The sequence below is a fragment of the Rutidosis leptorrhynchoides genome, chromosome 9 (assembly GCF_046630445.1).
Source record: "Rutidosis leptorrhynchoides isolate AG116_Rl617_1_P2 chromosome 9, CSIRO_AGI_Rlap_v1, whole genome shotgun sequence".
NCBI lineage: Eukaryota > Viridiplantae > Streptophyta > Magnoliopsida > Asterales > Asteraceae > Rutidosis > Rutidosis leptorrhynchoides.
In genome coordinates this window covers 120,438,237-120,450,131 of record NC_092341.1, presented here as the reverse complement: position 1 = coordinate 120,450,131, position 11,895 = coordinate 120,438,237, and the positions used below count along the sequence as shown (strand labels likewise).

Below are 11,895 nucleotides of genomic sequence, written 5' to 3'. Positions count from 1 at the left end.
ATTAAACGAGCCCTAAATTATGTTCGAGCGGGCTCGAGCTCGTTAAGGTTCGGCTTGAATCGAGCTCGAATAGTTCACGAGTAGCTGAGATCATTTTGTAAGATCCTGAATTTTATGCATCAGAAAATATCCCTGAAAGTGTCAGTAAATGTGTGCATCAGAAAGCGCCACTAAAAGTGAGTCTAACACTTATGCATTTTCAGATTTTGCATCAGAATCAGACTTAGTCAATTCCAGTCCCCGAACTTCAATAAACTGGCTGATTTCACTCTTAGTTATAGTGCGCGGCGCGCATCTCTATGAGCGGCGCGCAAATGGGGCTGATAGCAAGTTACGTTTTTTTAAGGGATTTTTAAAGGGGCAGATTGGTCTTTTCACTTTAAGGCCAGGTTTTTGGCCACAAAACTGGTTCCAAGCTTATCTTATCTTCATTCCACCTCATCCTCTTCCACTCAAACACTCTCATCTCATTTTAGAGAGAGAAGGAGATTCTAGAGAGAGATTTGGAGATTTGGGGAAGAAGAAGAGTAAATCGGGTCTAGTCGCGAGAGTTAAAGTTGTTCACCTCGTTCACGGCTACATTGTGGTAGTGTTGGTATGTTCTAACTCCGAAATTCATTAATTGATTTTGTTATTCAAATTAGGGTTTGAGCTTGATTTTGTTAGAACCCTTTAATGGTAGTGAAATGGGTTTATTGTGGTTAGTAGATGGGTTTTGACCCGTTATTGGTGGGTTAGGGTTTGATGATGAATTTGGTCGTGGTTTTGGGTATAATCACTTAGTTTAGTGATTTTGGAAGTGTTGGAACCCTTTTGGGTGTATTTGGGTTGACTAATTTTAAAATGGGTCAAAATTAGGGTTTATGTGTCAAACTAAGATTCGAGTCAAGTTTTGGTAAATCAAGTATGTAAATACTTGATTTAGGTGTTAATTGATGTTTTAAAAATATAACCACTAGTCGTTAGTGATTTTGGGCGTTTTGGGACTTATGTCAAAATGGGTTGATTTTGATTGGGTCGAATTTAGTAATGACACTAGTTTTGGTTAAATGGATGTTAAACACTTTTGTTAAGTGTTAAATGGCGTTTTTGAATGAATGTAAATCGTGGGAAGTGATTTTGGGTTAAAATGGTATTTTAACGTAAGTCAAACGTGGTCAAACACAATATGGGTCAATATTGCATGTGTTGGGATTTTGGTGTAAGTGACGATTGAAATGATTACTACCTACATACTAATTTAGTGTTAAGACCTGGGTTTGGTCTATTTGGTGTCGAGTACAATTTGGGTTAAATTGTACTTTGTTGAGTGGGTTTGAATTACCACCCGAAGTGGTAATTGGTTTGTGTCCATTAGGGGTTATATGGGCGGGTTTTGGCGAGCAAGGTGAGATCCCTCGACTAAGGGATGTGAGTGTCGGGTTCTCTTTTAGAGAATTGCTATTTATGTGCATATTGTGCCTATGCGTGATATAGGTGGTTGATTGCTCGAATATGAGGACGGAGATCGTAATACACTACTTGTGCGGGCATTTCAAGGTGAGTGAAATAATTATACATGTATGTATATAGTGTATTTATTTGTGTGCTATGGTATCAACCACGGAGCCGGTAGTGCCATAGTAGGTGCGAGTGTGCTATGATGTGAACCACGGAGCCGGTAGCATCATGGTACGTGTGTTGTAGTGTGAACCACGGAGCCAGTAGCACTATAGCACGAGTCATTGAAGTGTGAACCACGGAGCAGGTAGCACTATAAAAGAGTATGACTCGAGTTGTGATGTGAACCACGGAGCCGGTAGCATCAAAGTGTGAACCACGGAGCCGGTAGCACTATAAATGAGGTGTGAACCACGGAGCCGGTAGCCCCGAAGTGTGAACCACGGAGCAGTTAGCACTATAAAAGAGTATGACTCAAATGCGTAGTGGCGTGAACCACGGAGCCGGTAGCGTCATAGCATTGCGTATGGTGTGAACCACGGAGCCGGTAGCACCATGACGCGTTTATGGTTAACCATATGGTTTGTGTATGTGTTGTAGTGTAGCATATCATATTGTTTGAGTATATGCTATTGGTTATGCTAGCTTGCGATATTGAAGGTTATTAGCTTTATACTTGAGATGGTTTGCTAATTATATTGCTAGCATGTATGCGGTATGTGTGTAAGTGTATGCAAGTAGGTACATTATATATGTATATGTATAATTATTGCATTCACTAAGCTTTTATAGCTTACCCTCTCGTTGTTCACCTTTTAACAGGTATTGTGAAGCTAGCTAGTTGTTAGACTAGACGCGTAGGAGCGCTTGTGCTCGATGGGGTAGCTTTTGGATATTTGTATGCGGATTGGGGACTTGGTGGTCCTCGGGATTATGCTCTTGATATCGGGTTGGGTTATAGAGTCCTAACTCGTTTAAATATATATTTGGGAAGAAATTAAACCGTTTGATGGTATGAGTTGTCGAATCGGTTTCCTAAAGGATTTGTGTTTGAGAAAATTAGACATGTGCATGTGAGTCAAAATGGGACAGCTACTTTTGTGTACAAAAGCGCGCCGCGCCCACCCTTGCGCGCCGCGCAAGTGGTCAAGTGCAGGTAGTTGTTTCCGAGCTCAAGTTCTGTTTCTGTTCGATGTAGTAAACCGCGCCGCGCATTTGGTCTGGCTAAAATGATGTTGTTGTTTTAAGGAAAAAAAAGTCGTGTTTTCTCGTGTAAGAGTTTTGGGTCGTTACACATTTACAGCCCTACTAGAACGTCCTATTAATTCTATTTTTAGGACGCTATATTAATGAAGAAAATTAGAGGACCCAAAAACTAAAAAGTCCTATTAAATCAATTTGTTTAGCACTCTGAATTAATTAAGAAATTTAATTTATAATACAACTCCAATACTAAACCGTCTTACATGTAACATTGCAGTACCCATTTGGAATCGAGTTCGTACTTGGTTGGATTTTCAGTCCTGATTTTTCTAACATGGAAGAGTTGTTCGCTTGGTTACTTATGTGGTTAAATCAATCAACGACATATATCCGAATTCTTAGCTCTTTCTCACTAACCCTTTGATTGATTTGGCTGCTCAGGAAACAATATTTTTTTTTGCCTCGAATAGTATTGGAAAAGAGGATTTTTTTGACCTCGTTAGATTATTTTTCTTTTTCTTAATTATAAAGTAGAAGTAAACATGTTCCATCTTAATACCCTTAACTATGTCTATGTCATCTTTTATAATTTATAATTTTTATTTTTACTAGCTCCCTGTTAGTTCTTTTAAATAAAATTTAGCCATTAAAGATAAATATTTGCAAAGAAAATTGAAGAAGATTGAGTAATTTATGAAGGGACTAATTATCTAATAGTGTTAAATTTCAAGGACCAATTTGAAAATAATATTCATAGCATGTATCAGCTGTAGGATGTAGCAGTCATAAGTAGTGCTCACACAAACAAAAACACACGCGTAGTAATCGGCCACTACTAAATTAAATCGGTAAATTAAATGCAAACCCTAATTTACTTACTGTATTGTTGATTTTGACATGAGATTATGCACTAAATCATGCATTTCCGTTTAAATTTGTGCATTTTGTTCATTTTCAGTTACAATTGCTGAGCATGTAACTAAATAGTCTCGATTTGTTTCGATTTGAAACTGATTTATGTGAAATTTATAGTGAAGTAAAGAATGTGGAAATTGAAGATTGCAGAGGGAGGGAATCCATGGCTACGATCAAATAATGATCACGTCGGCCGGCAATTTTGGGAGTTTGATCCGACGGCAGGGTCGCTTGATGAACTAGCTGTTATTGAAAAACTTCGGCAAACGTTTCATGAAAATCGGTTTGAAAAGAAACATAGCTCAGATCTGCTTATGCGTAGTCAGGTTAATTTAACATTGTTACTAACGCCGTTTGTAATTTAAGTTATTTTGTTGGTGTGTGATTAATATATTTTTTTAATTGATGTGCTAGGGTTTATCAGACACATGTATACATGTAGTTAGTGAATAGATAAAAGGTTATATTGCCTTAAAATAGGTTGAATTGCATGATTGGTGGTTCAAAAAGTACCCAAATATATGATATAATGATGAAGATACTGGTAATATGGCTGAACTGGATGACCATGTAATGAATAATTTGGGCCTACCTGCTAGTTGCAGTCATGTGTTTTCAACATCATGTCTTATTGTGCATGATCTGGTGTGGACCTATAGATTGTATATGACTGGCTAGCATGTTTTTGTGTTGCATTAGACCACCTGTTATGACTGTGACATGGAGGCAAATTTGAGATTTTGTGAGGAAAAGAGGGTTTTTGACTGTGACATAGCATTGTTAAATTTTGAAGGTAAATTCTGGTGTGGACCTATGGATTGGGTGCTATGGCAAAATATGAGTGGGAGTTTGGTAAAATATAAATAAATTAATAATTGAAAATGAGGTGCCAAAATTTAATTTGGTATCAAATTTAGTTTTTGCTCGTCACACTTTTAATTGACGCCCAAAATTCATCAAAACTAGAAAAAAATTCGACCGCGCGTTGCTGCGGTTGTATTCAACGCGCGGTCGAATTTGGATATACGTTGTTTGGTACCTAATATATCTAGTAGGTTGGGTTGTTTGTTGGACGTGTATGTCTATGTATGAAATATAGCCCGAAATATTTAGTGTTTTTTAAACGATGTTCGTTTCGCGTATAGTTAGTCTCATTGTGTTCGTAAAATTATTTCGAGTTGAATGGTGGTCTCGAAAAAATTTAACTCGCACCGAGCGAGAATATAGGGCCCGTTATTTAGTGTTTTTTTTAACGATGTCCGTTCCACGTATAGTTAGTCGTGTTGTGCTCGTCAGATTTTTTCGAGTTGAACGGTGGTCTTGGAAAAATTTAACTCGCCCCGAGCGAGAAGATAGGGCCCGTTAAAAATTCGGGTGGAATTAGTTTCTTTTATTTTAATAAAATTATATATTTACGCATTCTAGCCCTGCAAAAGTGTAAATTTGAGGGGTTGTTGTGTAAATTGAGCCGAATTTGAGGAGCCGTGTTTATAGTGTGAATGGAAACTCAAAACGACAGCTCGATAAAATTGAAACTACCAAAATTTGGGGGACTTTTAGTATATAGGGATAATAATAATAATTTATGCCCCATAACAGGCGTTATTTTCGTCAAAAGAGGGGCATGTCATTTTCAATAGGTAGTCTTGCTATAACTGAAAACGCCAAAAACAAAAGGGTGATTTGCATATCATAAGTGAAATATTCTAATTTTCTTGGCTTGGTTGACTAGATTAGTTAGTTATAGGATTATATGTGAAATCTTTCATATCTTCCAATTGAAGGCTTATTTTCTTGGCATAAACGTTTAAACGGAAAAAATTACCATGTTCAGACTACCCGGGGAGTGGGAGTAGTTTTACTCCGATGTAGGCAGCGTAACCGGGTTAGGGTGTTTTTACTCAGATGTACGTGGCATAACCGGGTTATCCGTGACCGTTTCCGACCCTTTCCATAGAGAGATATGCTGCTAATGAGGTTTGAACCTGGGACCTCTTGTGAGAATTTTTAGACTCCAACCACTAAGCGACCTTGGTATGGTTACTTATTACTTGAAATTAAGGCAAACAAATTGAGAAATTTAGTTGTTTTTTACATCAGGGAAGCTATTCGTTTATATCTTTTGAACTAGGAAGTTGGAATGCTAACTTGATGTTTATCTGATGGATAGTAATCATGGCTTCATTGAATTTCTCTGCCATAAAGTAGATCATATACTTTACCCTCGCATATTTATAGGATATGGATTTTGCTGCTTCCTTAGGGATTATTATCATAATTCCTATGCTAGTAACTGCTAGAGAGTGTTGTAATCCATTTTACATTGTGTTAGCATTGATAATGGCGGACATACTAAAAATGAAACGTCTTTATTCCATAAGCCTGTTTTTGCTTTCAAGGTATCTGTTGACATATGATGCTATTTGCTATTTTAATTTCACTAGTTTGCAAAGGAGAAAGCCCTCTCTGTTTACCCACCTAAAGTCAATATAAAAGATGCTGAAGATATTACAGAGGATAAAGTTACAAATGTATTAAGAAGAGCCATCGGTTTCCATTCAACTCTTCAGGCGGATGATGGACATTGGCCAGGAGACTATGGAGGCCCTATGTTTTTGCTGCCTGGTTTGGTTAGTCTTATGTTTTATCCATGTATTTTAGCATTTGTACTGCAGTTTCATAAGTTAAAAAGAATATATCGCTTTGTATGAGTTTGCCAGCTGTCAGAACAGAGAGCCTTTTGTTTTATCTGTAGGTACTACCTTCTTCAGCAAATCAATACAAATGTAAATGCTGACAGTATAAGTTAATCTAATGTATCAGGTTATTACTCTAACTATTACTGGGGCACTGAATGCAGTCTTATCAAAAGAACATAAACGGGAGATGTGCCGTTACCTTTACAATCATCAGGCATGTGAAGCTTAGTGTTTTCTTCTTCTTTTTTTCTTTTTTTGTTATAACTTCTTGTAAACATGTTATGAACTTGTTCCTTGTAAAGGGTCGTTAAAAATATATTAATATTTTAGTAATTACAGAATATAGATGGGGGATGGGGCCTACACATCGAGGGTCATAGCACCATGTTTGGTAGTGCCTTGAACTATGTTACTTTAAGATTGCTTGGTGAAGGAGCTAATGATGGAGACGGGGCGATGGAGAAAGGGAGGAATTGGATTTTGGACCATGGTGGTGCCACCTGGATAACGTCATGGGGAAAGTTTTGGCTTTCAGTATAACAACTTGCCCTTGCTCTTTTTAATATGCTTTTATGTCACCTATCTATTCGTCTTATATATTTCTAAAAACAGGTACTTGGTGTATTTGAGTGGTCTGGAAATAATCCGTTGCCTCCTGAGATGTGGAACCTTCCATATTTTCTTCCAGTGCATCCAGGTGAGTGTCTTGTATTCAACATTATTATGCAACAACTTTTTATCAGTAAAAACCTACTTATAATCTCATTGGTTTAAATTAGTTCACCTGTTTAATTGATTATTACTGTTCAGTTAAACTTTGATCCCGGCATTTCAGGTAGGATGTGGTGTCACTGTAGAATGGTCTACTTGCCTATGTCATATTTATATGGGAAGAGATTTGTTGGACCTATCACATCTACAGTTCTAGCGTTGAGAAAGGAGCTGTTTACTGTCCCTTATCATGATATAGATTGGAATGTTGCACGAAACCTGTGTGCAAAGGTTTGTATACATGTTCCACTTATATGCTAGACATTTCAGATACATACATGAATTACTTGAATACGTTGATATTTGGTTCACAATAACATTCTACAGACTGATTTCTGTAAATGTCACTGGTTAGTTCGTTTCAGCAAGACTATGAGTTGGTATGATCCTTAAAAATAACTTTGTTGCTCTTTCATGGTATTATTAGCATATAGTGAAAAGGTGAATAGAGCTCTCTTTAGATGTACTTTGATAACTATTTGGTATGCTAGTCTTGTGTTACATAAAAAAGACTAATATCATAGCCTTGTAACTTGCATCAAAAATTATGAAAAATTATTTAACAATTAAGAGGCTAAACATAATTTAATTTTTCCTTCCGTTCTGCGTGTTTCACTGTTGGAATCTGTATTTATTATGTTTAAGATCTCAACGAATGTCATTTAAGTTACTTGTTTTGTTTATGCTTTTTTTTAATAAATATTGTATCTTACATATTTGCAGGAAGATCTTTACTACCCACATCCATTCATCCAGGACGTACTTTGGGCAACTCTTGACAAGGTTGTGGAGCCTGTACTCATGAGCTGGCCTGGTAAGAAGTTGAGAGAGAAGGCTCTTCGTACGGTGATGGAACACATTCACTATGAAGATGAAAATACTCGATATATATGCATAGGCCCAGTAAACAAGGTAATTTGCTCTTGCACTCTTTGTGTTTGTACATTTCTATCAATTTGTAGCATATGTACATAAACTCATCTCAAAATTCATTATAACAACATTATGTAAAAGAAGCTGGGGACTATAGACCATTTTAGATGTTATTACTCTTCTAATTTTAATTAATGTTACAACATCGGGACTTGGGTAGGAATCTTCCGGTCTACACAATGATGATATTTTAAACCCCATTAATAATTTGTTTGCTCGAGTGTTACACTCGGGGTGGAGAAATGATCGCTCTTTATTCTAGGATAGAGGAAGGATTGTCTACGATCAACCTCCCCCATACCCCACATTGGTGGGATTGGGTATTGTTGTTGTTGTTGTTGTTGTTGTTGTAATAATTTGTTTGCTCATGATTTTGATATCCAAAAAGCGTTTTTGTTCTAAACATAAATCTCTATTTCAGGTGTTAAATATGCTTTGCTGTTGGGTCGAAGATCCAAACTCAGAGGCTTTCAAGTTGCACCTCCCAAGAATACCTGATTATTTGTGGCTTGCTGAAGATGGTATGAAAATGCAGGTATTAAGATGACACTATACTTTATATATATTAGTATAAAATATTATCATTGTGAACGGTACCCAAATGTTGACCTCTTGTTCACTTTACATCACATCATGTGTATGACATCTATATCTTATATAATTACTTAATGCAGGGTTATAATGGTAGTCAACTGTGGGATACTGCATTCGCCATGCAAGCAATTATTTCCACAAACCTCATTGAAGAATTTGGTCCTACACTGAAAAAAGGACACACCTTCATAAAGAAGTCACAGGTGCTTACACTTTCGCTTACTAGTAAACTTATGTGCTACGCCACGTCACCTTTAAAATTCAGTTTCCCTAGCTTCTTTTTAATTGTTTTCATTTTTTTAAAGGTGTTAGATAACTGTACTGGTGATCTTAATTACTGGTATCGTCATATTTCAAAAGGTGCTTGGCCTTTCTCAACTGCAGATCACGGGTGGCCCATTTCAGATTGTACTGCAGAAGGGTTAAAGGTAACTTTTTTTTTTTTTTTTTTATATTTAAGCTATCCATCTTAACGCGTCTTGTTTATTTATTTAACAAACTTAATTTTCCATCATATTAGGCTGCACTACTGCTTTCCAAATTGCCCTCAGAAATCGTTGATGAGCCCATAGATGCAAATCGCCTATATGATTCAGTCAATGTTATTCTATCTCTACAGGTAATAATTGGTTGCTGTAATCATCCTTTCACATTTATAATCTGGTAATTGATTTAAATTAATCTTAATGTTCTATGTTCTATAATTGCAGAATGCTGATGGTGGTTTTGCAACATATGAACTTACAAGATCATACAGCTGGTTGGAGGTATCCCGTTCAATTTCTATTAAACGATTAACTGTAATCAGTCTATAATCATAATTAAGTGTTGCAACGTGTTTCTATGTATCATTAACATGTAACATGACTATTTCTACTGGTCTCAATAATCCCACTTTCAGTTTATCAATCCTGCTGAAACTTTTGGTGACATCGTTATTGACTACCCGTAAGATATCAAGACTCCTTTTTTTTTTTCTTTCTAAATCTTCATTTTATTTAAAGATCTTTGTGCTTGTTTATCAACGTGGTACGATTTTTCAGATATGTAGAGTGTACTTCGGCTGCCATTCAAGCTCTGGTGGCGTTCAAAAAATTATACCCTGGGCATAGGAGAGAGGATATACAACTTTGTATTAATAAAGCTGTTGCATTCCTTGAAACAATCCAAGAAGCAGATGGTTCATGGTTTGTTTTTTATCTTATATTGCAGTTAGGGTTGTAAAAGTCGCTAGTCGGAGCCGATTCGGTCGGGACGTTGGAGGGACAAGTCGATCATGTCAGGCATTGACCAACGTTGACTTTTAGTAATAAATAAATTAAACATGCATATATATTATTATATTATACATAACTATATCAAACATAAAATATAGATATTTCAAACATAGATATATGGCACAAAATCTACTTGTTGACCTAATTTTGATTTTGACCGACTAAGACCCGACTCTGACCCGACTTTTTAGCGTTGACCGACTTTTAAGGTTCTTTTGGGCGAGTCACGACGGGCTAGTTCCCAAACCGACGCGTTAGCCGACTCGGCCGACTTTTACAACAGTGATTGCAGTGACGTGTCTATGCGCATTGGATTTTTGATATAAAATTTGAGCTGAACACAGTGCCAAATGTTGATTAGGTATGGTTCATGGGCGGTTTGCTTCACCTATGGGACGTGGTTTGGAGTAAAAGGGTTAGTGGCTGCTGGAAAAAACTACTCTAACTGCTCAAGCATTCGCAAGGCTTGTGACTTTTTGTTGTCCAAACAACTTGCTTCTGGTGGATGGGGAGAGAGCTACCTCTCGTGTCAAGATAAGGTCAAAACTGTAATTTTGGTCAAAATTACAAAGCTGATGGCTTATTTCTATAAATGTAGTGATGTTATTTATGTAGGTATATACTAACCTTGAGGGAAATCGTTCTCACGTGGTCAATACGGGATGGGCTATGCTAACGTTGATCGATGCTGATCAGGTTTGCTTCCAAACCAATTTTACCTTCTTTTTTTTCCTGTCACGTACTTAGTTTCAATAAACTCAATTATTCCAAATATCAGTGTGAATGAAGATAAAATATAATAATACTTCTATTACTAATTTGAGGGAACTAAAATGTCTCGGAGAAGGTGTCCTAGCTTCAAGTAATAAAGTTGATCTTATTTTAATAAATTGTTGAAATTTTTTAGAAAAAGTACAGCAATAATTTCTTGATAAATTGATGGTATGTTTTCTCATAAACCTGTCTCTGAAGTTAACCAAGTTACACACTTATTTATAGGCTAAGAGAGATCCAACACCATTGCATCGTGCAGCAAGAGTATTGATCAATTCTCAGATGGAAAATGGAGATTTTCCACAACAGGTAAAATCTCATGTCATTTTCATTGTTACTAAGTGACTTAGTTAAAGATACATATGCACGTAAATGGGCATTTGGAATGTGATATGGTGAGCATAGAATAGATTAGTGAAATTCGTTATGTTTTGCTCACAGAGGCCAAGTAACTTTACAAACATTCACATAACTTTAATAACTTTAAGCTACATTACACCATTAACTTAATAATTGCATAGTAAAAACATATTGATGATGCATAGACTTTTTTGACTTGGCGACAGCCGACAACCAAAAACATAATGTAAATCCTCCTAGATATATTTCTGAATTGCAGGTACACTGCTAGTATCAATGTATGTGAAATATTTTACCATGTTAAATCATGTGTTATAGAAATAGAATATTGGAAAGCAATGCATGCGTCATTATTTATTATGTATTTATTAGTTCTTTTTTTTTTTTTTTCCTAAAAAAATATGCAGGAAATTATGGGGGTCTTTAACAGGAACTGCATGATCACATATGCAGCATACAGAAACATCTTTCCTATTTGGGCGTTGGGAGAATACCGTTGCCGAGTACTTCAAGCATAATGTTAAATTTTCCATGTACACACTTTATTAACCATCCATTTATTTAAATCTTCCAACAAAAAAAGTTTCAAATGCAGTACAATTAGTGATACCTTATTTCAAGCCTAACGCTTTGAACAACTGCACTGATATTTCTGTAAAAATGACGAGATAGTAGTTCGTATTTCAATGGTATCTTATTTATGAACTTTTGTGTATTAGACCGAAATTTATAAATAGTAAATTACCATACTATAATACTATATACATTATATAAATCTTAACCATTACAAGATGACAGTTGTTGACGTCTTACCTTAGAGTAAGTGTATGAGTGTCTATATCCGAATTAAGGGTGCGTTTGATAAAACTGAATGATTTAGTGCTGAATGGTTCATAATCTGAATGGTTCATAATCTCTGAATAAATTTA

The 11,895-nt window shown here is 36.1% G+C and overlaps 1 protein-coding gene across 1 annotated transcript; it reads left to right on the top strand.

Annotated features, from left to right (window-relative positions):
* Positions 1 to 3,442: 3,442 nt before the first annotated feature.
* On the top strand, positions 3,443 to 11,593 carry LOC139866449 (cycloartenol Synthase-like). The gene is made up of 19 exons (XM_071854683.1): positions 3,443 to 3,491; positions 3,676 to 3,884; positions 6,003 to 6,188; positions 6,382 to 6,471; positions 6,597 to 6,791; positions 6,870 to 6,954; positions 7,093 to 7,259; positions 7,752 to 7,940; positions 8,383 to 8,496; positions 8,636 to 8,758; positions 8,861 to 8,983; positions 9,076 to 9,174; positions 9,266 to 9,322; positions 9,457 to 9,503; positions 9,599 to 9,742; positions 10,194 to 10,371; positions 10,448 to 10,528; positions 10,832 to 10,915; positions 11,374 to 11,593. The coding sequence occupies exons 2-19, from the start codon at positions 3,687 to 3,689 to the stop codon at positions 11,482 to 11,484; spliced, it is 2,271 nt and encodes a 756-aa protein (XP_071710784.1). The 5' UTR covers positions 3,443 to 3,491; positions 3,676 to 3,686; the 3' UTR covers positions 11,485 to 11,593.
* The last annotated feature ends 302 nt before the right edge of the window (positions 11,594 to 11,895 follow it).

Excerpts from the sequence above, each read along its gene's own strand:
- LOC139866449 (XM_071854683.1), top strand. The coding sequence starts at position 3,687 with ATGTGGAAATTGAAGATTGCAGAGGGAGGGAATCCATGGCTACGATCA. Across the intron at positions 6,792-6,869 it reads GGGGAAAGTTTTGGCTTTCA|GTACTTGGTGTATTTGAGTG; the intron begins GTATAACAACTT and ends TTCTAAAAACAG. Across the intron at positions 10,372-10,447 it reads ACCTCTCGTGTCAAGATAAG|GTATATACTAACCTTGAGGG; the intron begins GTCAAAACTGTA and ends TTATTTATGTAG.